The 17594-nt window shown below is 38.5% G+C and overlaps 1 protein-coding gene across 1 annotated transcript in view; it reads left to right on the top strand.

Moving 5' to 3' along the window:
- The first annotated feature begins 2219 nt into the window (after positions 1 to 2219).
- The window catches only part of LOC139464514 (microfibril-associated glycoprotein 4-like), a 34020-nt gene continuing 18645 nt past the window's right edge, over positions 2220 to 17594 (top strand). The window contains exon 1 of the mRNA XM_071246042.1: positions 2220 to 2616. Coding sequence (XP_071102143.1) covers positions 2268 to 2616 — 349 coding nt within the window. The 5' untranslated portion in view covers positions 2220 to 2267. The remainder of the gene's footprint in view (positions 2617 to 17594) is intronic.

Here is a 17594-nt window from a genome sequence, read left to right as displayed (position 1 = left end):
AAATCTTTTCTAAAAGTGCTAATTAATTTATTAATTCATCCCAAGGTCGTAACCCTGACCAGGGGCGGTCGGGTAGCCTAGTGGTTAAAGCGTTCGCTCGTCACGCCGAAAACCCGGGTTCGATTCCCGACATGGGCACAATGTGTGAAGCCCATTTCTGGTGTCCCCCGCCGTGATATTGCTGGAATATTGCTAAAAGCGGCGTAAAACCATACTCACTCACTCGTAACCCTGATCACGTGGTTGGTATTTGGAAGGAATCTTGTAATGACATCGTGAATGAGGCCGTGTGTAATAACATTGTTGAATTCAACTGACCAGGAAGATTGTTGAGGCACATTATGACAGATGCTCGTCATGGATGGAGAAAAAAATGTATCTTAGAGAAACATTGTTGCTTTGAGCTTCGAGACAAAACATGGTATCATGCCGAAGTAGGATGAGAGAGGATGATCTGTGCAGCCAGCGACCTGAATAAGCTTGATGAAAATAATGTTGAAATCCATTTTCTCGCACATGACAAAATTAATGTGTTTGTTGATTGGTTGGTTTGTTGTTTAACGCCGCACTCAGGAATATTCCAGCTAATATGACGGCAGTGTGTAAATAACCGAGTCTGGACCAGACAATCCAGTGATTAATATCATGAACATCGATCCAGCGAGCCTGACCACCCCATCCCGTTAGTCGCCTTTTACGACAAGCACAGTCGCCTTTTACGGCAAGTATGGGTTGCTGAAGACCTATTCTACCCCGGAATCTTCACGGGTCCAGAATTAATGTGAACAAATATTAATTGAACACCGTTTCGAAGTCTGTGAGGCTGTCCGTATTTTGATATATTTATTTCCTTTCCGACGTGAAATAATATAATGTTTTCGTGTCTTAATTTTGCTGCCGCTGTGGAAAATTGCGCACCGATCTAATAAAAGACACACTACTAGATCTACCATTGCATCGTCATAAAAGAACCAGGTCAATTTTATCTTTGTTCCGTTGTTTATTAAAAATTCGCTCCCGAAGCAAAGCGAATCGATCTACATCATAAATTAATTCAAAGACTAGATTCTAGTACCAAGTGTTTAAACCTTTTTTTTAAAATGTCATAAAATAACTTACACAATTATTGAAAGTCATTTTTTTTACAATTAATATATTTTATTTCGTCCCCCAGCTATCTGGTTAGTTTAGGCTTGAGGGGAGAAACACATACAAAACATATGGATGGGCTTATGCAAATGACACATGGCATGCCAATCAACAGGGATCTGGGTCACTGGGACCCGCCAAGTTTCACGGATCGAGTTACTTGGCATGAGGAGCTTCATCGGACAAGTGTGACTTTGCCAAAATACATTGCTACTTGGCAATGAAAAAATGTCACGGAAACGACCAAAAAAACCTACTTTGAAAACATTTTTGACCATTACCAGGGTTTTTTACACGATCGTTGTCATCCAGAAAAGCTATTTATTAACAGCAGATATACCGTAAACCACATATTATGTTTTTTGTTCAATTACGCTGCTCATATTCATGACGACAAACGTATTTCGTTCTCGTCCAGAGATCTAGAATATAGCTCAGAACGAGAACATCTATAAATTCTGTGTTTTGACTGCTTGGATAAATCGTGGACATTCCGCGGTATCATTTTATGAAGATGTCAAGACGACATGGCAGGTAGGTTTTGAAACCAAAGGCCTACGCGTTTGTTGAAAAGTCCTGGAATCGTTTGATAGATATTTATTACCATTAAAACTTCGTCCTTGTTGTCAGACGGTCCACGTGGGTGGGTGACGTTAACATGACCCGTTTACGCATTAATCAGTGAAATGTGGGTGTTATCATGACCTGTCAGATCACTCGTATAAGCTTTTTAGTTCCTACCGAACATGCTCCTTTAAACTAAACATATCATATGTCTCACGACAAACACTTGTTAACGTTAATTGTCAGTCCGACCATTTAACTCGGCTTTTGTTGCCGAGATCATCATTATTTTCCTTGACACAAAGGCATGCAAGAATGAACGAGATCGATTTTGGCACACAGCCTGACAACATATATTTCACAGAAAGGATCGATATGTCTTGAAGGAAACATTTCAAGCGCCATAGCAACTTCGATGACACACGATAACGTTTGAATAATATTAATCGCCTTTCTTGCATTTGACGTTCTTTGTTCCATGTAACTTCGTCGAACGTGAACCACTTTCGGTCTGCGGACACCGTGTTTGGTTGACTGGCAATCGATGCCCTTTAATGTGGACATCAAACTCTCCTAAGTTCCAAATGGAATTAAGCTACATATATTTTCCATACACTTTGCTCGCTCTGCTCCGTCTTCGATATTGCATTGGTTGTGATGACATCACATACATGTACCCAGAGGAAACTTTGAACGGGGGGCTTGTGGCGGACTTAGCTCTGTGGACGCGAACAGATACGGGTTCTCTCCTTGGTTGTACGAGCGACTGTAAACGTGACAAGAAATGTGTATCCGTTTTCTACAACACTGACACTGACACATGTACTGCCCATGCTGTCCAACTTTACCCTACAGATCCGCGGACAACAGATGCTGGGTCCGTCTACTACACGCTGCCCATAGGTAGGTTGGTTGGTTGGCTGGTTGGTTGGCTGGTTGGTTGGTTTGTTGTTTAACGCCGCACTCAGCAGTATTCCAGCTATATGAAGGCGGTCGGTAAATAATCGAGTCTGGACCAGACAATCCAGTGGTTGATATCATGAACATCGATCCACGCAGTTGGTAGGTTGGTTGTTTGTTTAACGCCGCACCCAGCAATATTCCAGCTATATGACGGCGGTCTGTAAATAATCGAGTCTGGACCAGACAATCCAGTGATTAATATCATAAGCATCGATCGACGTAATTGGGATCGATGACATGCATCAACCAAGTCAGCGAGCCTGACCACCCGATCCCGTTAGTCGCCTCTTACGACAAGCATAGTCGCCATTTACAGCAAGTATTGGATGTTGAAGGCCTATTCTACCCTGGATCTTCACGGGTCCTCATAGGTCGGCTGTATATGAATACGCTTTACATTGATTCGTAAGTGTTGGTTCATAATGGTGTCGTTTTGGTTAGTTCATCCTTTTCTTTTGAGAGATATGAATGTGGATATAAATTTTCACACAATCATGCAAATTCAAAATGTCAACGCCAGAGAATTATGAGACACGAATATCTGCGGAAGCAGATTCTATATGGCGTACAATACAATATTTGTTATGAAAATTATAATATTGGATCACTGGAAATAAACGATGATATCATGTGTTCGCGAAAAGGCTCTATTAGTAGTTCCGCCAAAGATTTTATAATAAAGTAAGTACCAGTGACTAAGGGGATGCGAATGTATGGATGTCTACGATACAATTTCTAGTTGAGAGTCTGACATTCCAGAATGGACTGGATCACAATCCCAACTACGTTTGTAGGCACCAAATATTTGCTTTTTTTTTATTTAATTGCTGAGTGCGGCGTTAAACATCAAATCAACCAATCAACCAACCATTTGCAGTGAGAGGGGTTTCATTTGCGAACGTATACCATATAATATAACATTCGGCAGGCACTTTATCTGACTGCAGGTTTATAACTTTTTGGTTTGTTATTTAACGCCGCACTCAGCAATATTCCATCTATATGACGGCGGTCTGTAAATAATCGAGTCTGGACCAGACAGTCCAGTGATTAATATCATAAGCATCGAACGACGTAATTGGGAACAATGACATGCATCAACCAAGTCAGCGAGCCTGACCACCCGATCCCTTTAGTCGCCTCTCACGACAAGCATAGTCACCTTTTACGGCAAGTATGGGTTGCTGGAGACCTATTCTAACCCGAATCTTCAAGGGTCTGAGGTTTATTTCAGTTGGCGGACTGCAGGTTAATAACAGGGCTTGATAACATCTACATGTATTTGAAATTTCAGGATAGGACATTTAGGAAGAAGCAGGCGAACCCAAGGGCACAAATTGCGCTCCTCTTTCTGCTTATCTTTGAAGTCTTTATTTGTACTAGCTAGTTGGTTGGTTGTTGGTTGGTTTGTTGTTTAACGCCGCACTCAGCAATATTCCAGCTATATGACGGCGGTCTGTAAATAATCGAGTCTGATATAGTGTGGTACATGAAAAAAAGGTATGGTCAGGTACAAATTTACAAATTTACAATTTTCATAATTACGTCTTCTTTCATAGCTGTAATACAGGTATTTACATAGTTTTCCAAGTAATTGTTTACATGAAGATGACAGGAGCGTTTTAAATTTATGCACATTTGGATTATGGCAAAATGTTGTTGGTAAATACAGTTGTCTAATATCGTTGTCATATTTACATTCTAAAGTAAAATGATATTCATTCTCTATACTTGTTTCACATATGGGGCAGAGTCGTAAACGTAAATCAGTATCAGCCCATCAGCCTTTGTTTACCGTAAGTCTTAGTAGCCCGGCTCTAAGCCTATCATAACATTTCGATACTTTATTTCAGTAATAATGGAAAGGTGATTTCTGGTTCCAGGAGACTTTAAACTCTTTATACAGAATGTACCTAGAACTAGCATTGATAGTACTATTCCATGATTGGTAGAACATATTTATCAAAACGTTTTTAAAACTATTCATGAATGATGGTTTGTCGCCAGCAGCTTGACTGAGACAAACTACTCCAAATCCGTGAGAAAATGATATGGAACGAATAGAAGAAGCATAGTTATGATGACCACACTTGTCGTTATATACAAGCATATTATAAGATTTTCTTCGTATCCTATCTTCGTCCGTTTCAATCACTTTTAGCCAATACTTTACAGAACGACACATAGCATTTACATGTAGTGGGTACCGACCACATTCCCCATACACAATAGCATTTGGGGTTTGCAAACTAACGTTAAGAAACTTCTTACAAGCCATAATATGCACTTGTTCTATTTTTTCAAATCTGTCTACACCCCATATTTCCGCACCATATAAAAGAATAGGTTGAATCTGAGTATCAAATATTTCAAAGAAAACTGAAGTGTCAACAAAACCAATCTTCCGTAGATTGCGAAATATTTCCATTAAAGCTCGTTTTCCCCTTGGTGCTAGATCTGAAACACATTGGTTCATCTTTGATGTATATGAGAATACAAACCCTAGATATCTATATGAGTTGGCGGTTGAAACACGTTTGCCTTTATAGAACCATTTCTCATGAACAGATAACCGCCCTCCACGTCTAAATACAACAACACTCGTTTTATCTAAATTTACCGTTAATCCATGTGAATCTGCAAACTTTTCAAGAATATTAAGTTGGTTCTGTGAACCAGTTACTGTGTCAGAGACAAGAATAACATCATCGGCAAACAATAATAATAATATTTCAAACAAGTCTGGAAATAATTGTACGCCGTGTTTCCCATGTGATGAAACATCGTTTGACAGTTCATTGATGAAAAAGGAAAATAATAAAGGGCTTAATATACAGCCTTGTTTAACTCCGTTAGAACAAACAATATATTCTGTATAAATGTTATCATTACATCTCACACACGCTTTCACGGAGGCATAGATTCCCTTAAGTGCTCTCCTCATCTTTCCACCCAAGCCTACATCGTGCAGACACTCCCATAGTTTAAGATGATTAACTGAATCAAACGCTTTTTTAAAATCCACAAAAGCAACGTATAATTTCCCTTTTCTTTTCGATAAACAGTTATTAACAATTGCATTTAACGTGAATATGTGATCAGCAGGAGAATATCCCTGTCTAAAGCCTGCTTGTGTCTCGGGTAGTTTACTTCTTATATTAGCCCAGTTTGTAAGTCTAGAGTTTAAGACACTTGTGTAAACCTTACTAATTGTACACAACAGAGATATCCCTCTAAAGTTATCTGGATTATTTTTGTTGCCTTTCTTATGTAGTGGAAGGATGATAGCTTTCGTCCAGTTCTCAGCAAATAATCCAGAATCAAATAACTTATTGAACAAATTTCGTAGGAAAGGAGTTATTACATTTTCACAACATTTTAACATTTCAATGACCACGTCATCAACACCAGGGGATTTGCCATTCTTTAAACGATTTATAGCCTTGTGCATTTCTGAGTCGGTAATCGGCGACTCCAAAATACACTGGTCAATCTCATCAAGTATAAAATCCTCATCACATTGACATTCAGCATGTAATACATCTGTACACTGAAAACCGTTTGTAAAATTATCAAACCAGCACTCTTTACTTCTGTTATTCTTTGTTTCCCTACGACCTGATATACTCCGTAACTCTTTCCTAAATGTGGTTGAATCAGATAGAGATAGCTTTAGTTTTGTTCGTGTCATAAATTGATAGTTTGATTTTGCTGTTCTGCAAACATGTTTATACTTGTTTCTCATTTTACAAAAGATTAAGTTATTTTCGTTAGATTTCTTCTCTTTGAATTTCCTCATGTATCGCCTTGCTTCCCGTTTAGCTCGTCTGCATTCACTATTATAAAACCCCTTATTTCGAGGTGAACTTTTAACACAAGGTACCTTCATACAGTCAGCGGCACAAAGAACAACATTAACAAATGTTTCGAGGGCAAGATTGAAATCAAAAGTTAAAAGATCGATAAGCTCGTTGAAGGATGGACATAAATTTGTTATACTTCCTATAAACACATCACGCTTACGAGGGTTCCATTTATATTTGTGTGTTTTGGTGGAAAGATAATCATCACTTGTAGATACTTTAGGGAGAAATATGTCCAAATGTAGACATACAGGCATATGTTTTGACTCAACTCTTGTATCCACAAACATGGATTGACAACAATTGTGAACATCAACTGAACCTATGAAATAATCGATTACGCTACATCCTTGATCTGCTATGTAAGTGAAACTACCCTCTTTGTCTCCAGTTGTCCTGCCGTTGAAGATATATAAATCGTGAGTGAAACACAGTTCCAGTAGCTTACGACCAAAAGCGTTAACTTTAAAAAACTATCACATGACTGTCTCTTTTCTACTGGAACGGTTGGTTCATCGGGGAATGCTGCATTGTTGAGGCCACGTTGAGTTAGTGTCTCTGGTGGGTTGTTTGCCCCGCCTACACGGGCATTCAGGTCCCCACAGATGATGACCTCACAGTCTAAGTCACTATGCTCAATCAACCACTGGTCAACCAATTCAATGGCGGTTGCCTTTTCAGCTTCAACGTAGAATGTTGAGCCGATGGGTGGAACATACATTCCAAATAATAACAGGTTTTTGCCAAGAGTTGAGAAATTATCAAATTTAATGCATACGACATTGTGTATATTTGATTCAATCTGTTGGCAGCGCGGGTTTATACAGGTCTTAACCAACAACGTTACACCGCCTGACAATCTACCAGTCCTAGCTAGCCTATGAGCTTTTGCAATATATGTGTCATAGGGTGACAGCTGAGGTATGGATAATGCATAGTCAATAAATGTTTCAACTAGACATCTAATTTCGAAGCCTTTTATGTAATCTAAAAAGTCTAGATCGTCTATTTTGGAAAGAAAACCTTCAATATTCCATGTAACTATTTCGAAGTTTGATATGGAAATGGAATGTTCTGCACCTGATAATTCAGAAGTGATGGTAGGGGCCGGGCCGTATCCCTAGCTACTGTCCGCGGTAGCACAGTGCTCGGAATTGCTGTTGAGGGCGGAGTAGTCAGGTCTTGGAGGTTGGGCATTCCGGGAAACAGGAGCTGTTTCTTTATGCATAAGAATCGGAATTTTCGCTTGTATTTGCAAAATCAAAACTGGGGAATTTGGCCAAGAAGTGTACAATACGCTAAGACCTGCATCACTTCGGGCTTTCCTCTCACATTAAGCTGACACGCCGTGATATAACTGGAAAACTGTTAAAAGCGGCGTTGAACCCAACTTTAACGCCGCTTTTAACAGTATTCCAGTTATATCACGGCGTGTCAGCTTAATGTGGGAGGAAAGCCCGAAGTGATGCAGGTCTCAGACGTTTACCACTTCGGTGAAACCCACGAGCACGGGTATGGTGCTGACAAACCTAGAAACATAATCGGGGTGAACCGGGATTCGAACCCACAATCATAGGTTTCTGGCGTGCCCAAGGGACGCAACTCTGCACAGCGACCTTGCAACAGAGAGAACACCTGGTGACATCAATATAATTTTCAATTATCCATTGATATAATTTAAAGGTTGACGTTTTACACTTAAATATACATTTTACTGGGTACAGTTAAAGCAAAATTAGTTTATTTGTGTGTAGGCCTTTGGTCCATATACAAGAAATGCAATGCCAATAATACTATGTGGAGCACATTACATGGAATTTACGACTTCATGTCTTTTTTTGTATGCATAATATACATAATATTGCACACGTTTTAATAACTCATCCTGAGTTGTAAACAATAAACTTTTGAAGTTATATATAGTTGGACATTTCCAATAACATTCTGGCAAATAAACTTTACGCAGTTCAGTATAATGTTTACAGATCAATACGAAATAATATTCATATATTGCATATTGCATATTGCAAACAGGACACATACGTAAACTTGAATCAATAGATTGCCATTTACCCTAGTTCTGTCGTAAAAGTAAGACATACATCTTAAATATAAAAGTATTGGTAATACATGTGTCTCAAATATTTTAAAATATACTATTATATTCAATCAAAGCCCGTTTTCCACGATTTGCTAGATCAACAATACACTTTGTCATCTTGAAAGTTGAAGAAAATATTACACCTCAGTACTTATAACTGCTAACTATGGCAGTCAAAGAAATCGGTACATGAGGAAGTTTGTCTAACACAAAATTTAACAGAAGAGTAAATGTTTTTTAGGGCTGATAACATTTTTCAACCCAGGCCATTACATTGCAAATAGTACCATAGTTTATTTCTTTTTACATAGTCGAATGCTTTCTTAAAGTCTATTAATGCAACATATAGTTTTTTCCCTCTTTTTAATCAAACACCTTTTCTATAATAGAGTGTAAAGTAAAAATATGATCCGTGGTTGAATAACCAGATCAGTAACCTGCCTGCGATTCTGGTATTTAGTCCTTTAGTTTTGCCCAATTGGAAAGCCTGGTATTAAGAACACCCGTATATACTGAACAACAAAAGTTCCTGTGACGTTGAATAAGATTTAATACAAAGTTATGTTTTTTACCAAATCTGAAACAATTCCGGTTTGCAACATATAAAAGACTCCTGTAAATATTCAAATGGTTTAATTTGCCATTCTGACTTAAGAAAATGCGTGATTTCATAAAAAAAACAATAAACATGCCAAAATGTCAATTTACAAATCAATAGCGCTCTGGTTGCGATGCAAGCAACACATCCTCATGGAATGGACCAGGCGTCGCGCAAAGTCCTGTGGGATATCTGTCCATATCTGCTGGAGCATGTTTCGAAGTTCCTGGAGTGTCCATCTCATCTGACATGTGCTCGATTGGTGAGAGATCAGGGGAGCGAGCCGGCCAGGGGATGACATTCACGTTGGTTTGTTGAAGAGAATCCTGAACAAGTCGAGCAATATAAGGCCGGGCGTTGTCAAGTTGAAAAGTAATGCCTGGGCCATGACGACGCAAAAACGGTAGAACAAGGATGGCCTCTGACTGCATACGTCTGTTGCCAACGTTGCCATAAACACCAAATGGTGTTTCTGGGGACGTTAAATTGTCTTGCAACATCACGTTGACTCGAGCCTGCTTCAAGCATACCAATGGCTCGCAGACGCTCATTTTCGGATAGCCGTGGCATTTCGTAATGTTGAATAATTGCGTAATTTTATTGTTTTTCTGAGTGGTTGTTGTCAGCACGATGCTAAACAATGCATATTGAATCCCATTAACGCACATCTTTTTATACCCATTCTTGGGTAGTGAAATGCATGGGGCTTGCATAAAAGTCAACTTTTGCATGGAATGCAAGCTTTTCTGTAGCACTTGTTTGTTTTGTTTTACTTTATTCCATACATGTACTACAATATTGAAAACCAAACTTTACTTGTTTGAAAAATACACTACAACATTGGTGTCACAGAAACTTTTGTTTTTGAGAATATTTTGCTCATAACACTTATAATGAAATTCCCCTTGTCTGGAATCTTCGTATCTTCCTTCTTATGTAGCGGTACTGGGTCCAAACTGAAGGAAATATACCAAAGTTGCAGGTCATATTAAAAAGGCAAATGAAATAGCATAAAACTTTCTGATGTACGTTTTTACATTCCATTCAAAATCTCATCTTTACCCGCAGATTTGCCATTTTATATATGATGAGCCTTTTCTATTTCTTCCTCTGTAATAGGCGATTCTAGAATAATATAGTCAATTTCATCCATAGGCGGGTCTTCAATATTAATCTGATTATCCTTGAGGTTTACACTGTCGAACTGAAACAATTCACATTAGTAATTTAATAAGATAATTTTTCTCCGATAGTGTTATGCGGTTAGGTCTTCTTATATGTGAGTGAGTTAGTTAAAATGTAATGTCGCATCAGCATCATTTGAGCCATTATGCGTCCAGAACATGTTGATATATAAGCTAGTGAGTCATGATTGCAAAGTCATGTTTAAAAAACAAAATTGTCAGGGCATATTTGGGCATAACAATATTATATAACACGGGCTACAGGTAAACCGACTGTAGCCAACACGACATGGTCTTAAAACCTCATGTCTTGCCTGACTATCCAAGTAGGTATGACTGATTGTTGATTTAAATTCATGAAGTTTATTGATTCTGACCCACCTCTTTTGCATGAAATACCGAATATGAGTTTGAATGATTGGTTTGAAACCGCTGTACGGGATAAGGAGTGGAGATAACGGTTTGTCAAGAGCTGCTTTATCTGCAGCATCGGCTTTTGAGTTACCTGATATGCCCACATGACTTGGCCAGTAGAAAACTTTTGAGATCACTGAAAAGTTCAAAAATGATAATAGGATGATTTGAGGAGACACTTTTAAGTACCTGAGGGCAGGACAATGAATCTGAAAATATGATGAAGTTTAAACATAATGTTGATTCTGTTGTTCAATACAGGTTCAAGCTGTTGAAGATACCTTGGGGCCCATTAAGATTCGGGATAGAGTAGGTCTTCAGCAACCCATGCTTGCCGTAAAAGGCGACTACGCTTGTCGTAAGAGGCGACTAATGGGATCGGGTGGTCAGGCTCGCTTACTTGGTTGATGCATGTCATTGATCCATATTGCGTGGATCGATGCTCATGACATTGGTCACTGGACTGTCTGGTCAAGACTCGATTATTTACAGACCGCCGTCATATAGCTGTAATATTGCTGAGTGCGGCGTTAAACAACAAACCAAACCAAACCAATCGAAATGATCAGACACGGTTGCTTAAACACGAGGGCCCCCTCGCCTTCAGAGGTGCCTGTCCATAACTCCTTTGTGCCTTTGTATATTGAGGTAACTCCATCTTCACAGGCTAGTGCTAGGTGTTCATCTTCCTCACGCTCGCGTGAGAGGTCACCTATCGAACCGCCATGACTCAAACGCCTGATAGGATTCAGTAAATTTACAGAGGACTCAGGAAAACTTTTAATGAGATATAACTGCTTGTTTAAACCATCACCATTGTGTCTCCAAGAGCCATATCTTAAGCATAACGATGCATTTGATTTAAGGCAATACAATTGCTATCATTCGTTTTCACCTCCGGGTGATAAAGCTACTGGAGGTTCTGCTATATTGATCAAACAAGGCATCATCCATATCACTGTTCTGCATAATACAAATGTTCAAGCTGTTGATGTCCGCCTTACATTACACATTGCACTTACTTTGTGTTCTTTATATATTCCTCCTTCGTATACTCTTCAGCAGTATGGGGGCGGTCGAGTAGCCTAGTGGTTAAAGCGTTCGCTCGTCACGCCGAAGACCCGGGTTCCATTCCCGACATGGGTACAATGTGTGAAGCCCATTTCTGGTGTCCCCCGCCGTGATATTGCTGGAATATTGCTAAAAACCATACTCACTCACTCACTTTGTATGATCAACTGTGAAACAAGCGACTAAACCCTTTCCATATCAAATAAAAATCTCTGTATAAGGCAAAGTCGATTGTACAATTCAATATCATGAGCATGTGTTCATGAATCACTTTTAAATAGCAATGTTACCAAGTGTTTGGGAAAAGGTGAGCATGTCCTGCCCCACCAGTGGCACCCGTCACAAACACACGCTAAGGCAAGTCAATTGCTCACCTGTAAAAAAACAATTGAACCTATGGTACAAGTCAAAATAGGGAATTGCATCGGACATCATTCGTGTCACTGATGCGTCAAATTTGGAAATGTATGCCATAAAACTTTTTGAAAGCTTACTGAGGCCCTGAATGTTGTAACCTTGATCAAACAACTTCTGAGCAAGAAATGAAATCTTTGTAGAAAAAACAGCACTGCGAATATATCTCATTGTCGTAAAAGGCGACTATGCTTGTCGTAAAAGGCGACTAACGGGATCGGGTGGTCAGGCTCGCTGACTTGGTTGATGCATGTAATCGATCTTAATTGCATGGATCGATGCTCATGATATCAATCACTAGATTGTCTGGTCCAGACTCGATTATTTACAGACCGCCGTCATTTTAACACGTTATGGTCCCAAACCAGGTAACTGACCCAACATTTCTCTTAGGCCATGTGAAATAGCTGCAATGAAAATAAAACTCCTTAATAGCAAACGGCACCAGTTCAGTATGTGTCTGGTAAACATGTAAGAAATTATTGAACGGTTTTGAGTTACGCTCCGGAAACGAACAGCACCCTTGTAAAACCTAAGTCAGAGACTAAGAACTAAGAACAGAGACTGTGTTTGATTTGTAACCAGAATTTTATTGAGGACAAATATCATTTTGTGCTTATATGCAATGCTTATACTGTTTTAATATATTCCTCCTAAATATTTTACAACCCCTTCTAAAAATAAATTTCATGCTCTTATGTCATCCACTAACTTTAAAATCATACGAAATTTAGCAGTCTACGTTTACAAAGCTTTTCGACTTCGTTCATTGCATACCGTCTAAATATTTATTTGTATATATGCATGTGTATGTGTATGAATGCGTACTATGGATATGGATATACATGTAAAATAGTGGTAATTCTTTTTTCTCCCTCTCCCTGTAAATAGTTCTGTGTCATAGGCCTACGGCCTAACACTTTTTGTGAATAAACGATATATGTATAAACCTAAGTCCAACCTGTTGCCATGGAAACGTAAAAAATAAAAATTTATAAAATTCCTAAATAGCAAAAGGCACCAGTTCAGCATGAGTCTGACAGACATGCAAAGTTTCGTAGAGAAATATTTAACGGTTTCTGAGTTATGCTCCGGAAACGATTTCGGGACGCACACACGCATGCACACTCGCACGCACACACGGACGGAACTCATTTCTATATCCCCCGCCAACTTCGTTGGGGCGGGGGACAATTACTGGTGCCAAGGCATGAAAAAATAAGTGTCAAGTGGATATATATGATCAAATATGGACATCAGGGAATTTTCTTCCTTCATGGCATTATGCCATTGTAGTCCCCATTCCAAAACCTAGCCGGGACTATACATATCCCTCTTATCATCAACCTATATCTTTAAGCAGTTGCGTGTGTAGAACAATGAAATGTATGGTAAGTAATTGATTAGTTTGGTATTTGGAAACCAATTACCTAATTACGAATATACAAGTATTATCGACCATTAAGAACGATCAGAATCTTTTGTTAATAATGCTATTGTAAAAAAACAACATGTAGTGTCAGTCGTTTTCGATCGTGAGAAAGCCTACTTGGAAACATGACATTCTGAAGAATTAATTTTGGTTTGAGAGGCCGCTTGCCTAATTTTTTATCACACTTTTAAACAGACTGGCAATTTCAAGTCCGAGTGGGTTCCAACCTCTCGGACCATTATAATCATGATCAGGGTGTCCCATAAGGCAGTATTTTGTCACTTTATTTAGTATTAACATAAATAGTCTTTCAACGGTTTTAAATGATTTAGTTCACGGATCGCTATTTGTGGGCGATTTTAATTTTTTTTTAGTCGTAGTAAAAATATGCATAGAAATTGCATAAATATGCATATATAAGTGGTCCTGTAAATGTGTTTAGGGTGAGTGAGTAAGTTAAAATTTAACGTCTCATCGGCATTATCGCAGCCATATAGCGACGAGACCAAGTTAATATATTTACAATTTAGTCATTAATGCAAAGTTTTGTTAAAAAACAAGTTGTAAAACAATATTCCAGCTATATGACGGCGGTCTGTAAATAATCGTGTCTGGACCAGACAATCCAGTGATTCCAGTGTCAACGTTATTTCAACGTAGCTTCAACGTTGTGTCAACGTTGATGTATCAGAGGACCCCTTGTAAACCTTGAAAAGGTTGTTTTTCAGTACAGCATCAGCTCAAGAAGTGGTGGCCTCCCTGATATTTGAGATCAGTGAAGTATTCTAGACGGTCATAATACACCAAAAAATCGAACCATTTCATTTTAGTTAAACAATAAATAAGCTAGGCTATAGCTAGCTCTATTAGGGTGTTTACCAATTTCACTAAGCTCAAAGAAGAGGGGGGGGGTGGGGGGGAACTAGAACTGTAAATCTAGAAATTGATGCGTCTCCAAATTAATACGCGTACGACTGCGGACCCCTAACCAGAAATGCGACTCAATATCAATGCCAAGTTCACTGATTGGTATGCATATATAAGTGGTCCTGTAAATGGGTTTAGGGTGAGTGAGTAGTTAAAATTTAACGTCTCATCGGCATTATCGCAGCCATATAGCGACGAGACCAAGTTAATATATTTACAATTTAGTCATTAATGCAAAGTTTTGTTAAAAAACAAGTTGTAAAACAATATTCCAGCTATATGACGGCGGTCTGTAAATAATCGTGTCTGGACCAGACAATCCAGTGATTCATATCATGAGCATCGATCCACGCAATTGGGATCGATGACATGCATCAACCAAGTCAGCGAGACTGACCACCCGATCCCGTTAGTCGCCTTTTACGACAAGCATAGTCACCTTTTACGGCAAGCATGGGTTGCTGAAGACCTATTCTATCCCGGAATCTTCACGGGTCCTTACACTAACCAATCCATTATAAATCATTAATAGAATTTCAAGCCACATTGCTCATACGTCTCTATTATTTAAAAGAAACATTTCCCTTAAATATTGCATGTTAATTTATTAGAAACAACTTTCAATAGATCAAATGCCTTCGGGCATTTAGCTTTAAGGTATTTAATATGTGGGAGGAAAGTTAAATGGTTATCAAAAATAAGTCCCAAGAACTTGGCCTCCTTAACAACTTTGATAGGGGTGCCATTCAGAAATAGTTCAGGGTCCTTATGCGGTTTATATTTTCGGCAGAAATGTATACAATTAGTTTTTGATGATTCTAATTCCAAGTGGGGAGGGGATCAAACAACCCTCTTACACTTATACAGGTCACTGATCCGTTCAAAACTTGATTATGGCTCCATCGTCTATGGTGGAGCCTGTAAAAGTAATTTTAAAAAAACTTGATACTATACATCATCAGGGCCTTAGGCTTTGCCTTCAGGACGTCTCCCATTCACAGTCTGTATGTAGAAGCGGATGAACCTTCTCTTAAACAACGCCGTCTAAAATCATCTTTACAATATGTCACTAAATTATATTCTAATCAGTCCAATCCAGCTTTTAATTGCGTCTTTAATCCTCTTTACCAAGATATTTACAATAAAAAGTCATCTCTTGTTCCACCACTCGGAAGAGGTAGACCTGACATTAACCAAACTTAAGAAATCCGATACTAACCAATTAATATACCAACAAGAATACCATCAACTAAGAAACAATTATGACACTTATAAAACTATATTTACTGATGGATCCAAGGATGGTGGCGCAGTTGCTAGTGCCACTGTCATTGGATCTAGAACAATCTCTTCACGTTTACCTGATAACATTTCAATATTCACTGCAGAAGCAAACGCCAATTTTACAGCACTTATATATATCAGTAATCAGTCTTCACATAAACAATTCATACTGTTTTCAGATTCTCTTTCATGCCTTCAGGCAATTAAAAATATGTCATCAAAACATCCACTTTTAATCCAAATTCTTGAGTTATTTAATGATCTTGCTACTGGCCAATATGACATCGTCTTTTGTTGGTTACCAAGCCATGTTGGTATCTAAGGTAACACAATGGCCGATGCTGCTGCTAAAGTAGCGCTCAACAAATCTGTGACACCACTTCTGATCCCATACACTGATTTTAAACCCATGATTCGATCTTACATCCGAGATCTTATGCAACAGAAGTGGGACGCCCAAGTAGGTATCAATAAATTACATGAAATTAAACCAAATATCGGATATACCTTTTGGGGCTGTCAGTCCAGATTTGAAGAGGTCATTATGCGACGATGTCGTATTGGCTACAGCAGATATACTCATGAATATTTACTAAAAGGTGAGGATCCTCCGTTTTGTATCCCTTGTGATGAAAGAATCACAGTCAGGCATGTCCTGCTTGACTGTGTTGATTTTTCCATCACAAGGGATAAATATTTCAATGTAAAAACAATTAAGGACCTTTTTAATGATGTTAATTCTCGTTTAATATTATGTTTTTTAAAGGAAATAGAACTTGTTCATAAATTTTGATGTGTTCAATGTATTGTTTTAAAAATTGGTAGTGCGAAATTCATAACTAAGATTGTTAGTGGCTGTACCCTTGAGGGGGGTTGAAGTAGCGTAAAATTATTGTCCCCCTAAGAGGGTATGTAAGTCCCATATCATTCGAAGTATTTTTCTGCACACTAGGCTTTTCAACGTAGTATCTTCGTTATTTTAATCTAAGGCTTAACTGGTATACTGTCGCCAGTGACTGAAGGGATGATATAAATCCTGCCGGAGTCCATGCAGGAAGCAAAGTACTGTAAGTCCCCATGGTCCCCAGTATGGTGATCTCCCTTCAGTTGCTGACGATTTCTAGCCCATTTTTATAATGTGGTGTTCATTAATGCTTACTGCCTTTTAATATTCTCAACTAGTTTTAAATCAAGTCCGTGATATTCTAGTTATTCTACTGTCCTTCGTTGACAGCTTTTTATTCAGTTTAAATATATGTATCATAAATGTATCATAAATGTAACTTCTCGTCACGATATGGCTGAAATATTGCCCATGTGACGTTAAATAATAACTCACTCGTTAATTTATTAGAAAAGGATTTTCATGTTTTAATCAGTAGTTACATAGTCATAATAAGCTCAAGATATGTCCTTTGTAAACTTGTATCAGCCCCTTGACTTCATCCCTGCAAAACTCCATGCATTCAAGGGTTTCAATCAGAAGGAGACAGATATAGTCTGCACTCATCCAGACAATGAAAAGTCAATATGGCGTTTAAAGATTCAGCACGCATGAAATGCTTGATGTGAAGCTTTAGGGCATAACAAGAATTTTTAGATGTGGATCAGGAGACAATCAAAATTCACA

Source organism: Haliotis cracherodii, unplaced genomic scaffold (assembly GCF_022045235.1).
Source record: "Haliotis cracherodii isolate W230 unplaced genomic scaffold, xgHalCrac1.p SCAF_17, whole genome shotgun sequence".
NCBI classification, from domain to species: Eukaryota; Metazoa; Mollusca; class Gastropoda; order Lepetellida; family Haliotidae; genus Haliotis; species Haliotis cracherodii.
This window is presented reverse-complemented; position numbering and strand designations above follow the sequence as displayed.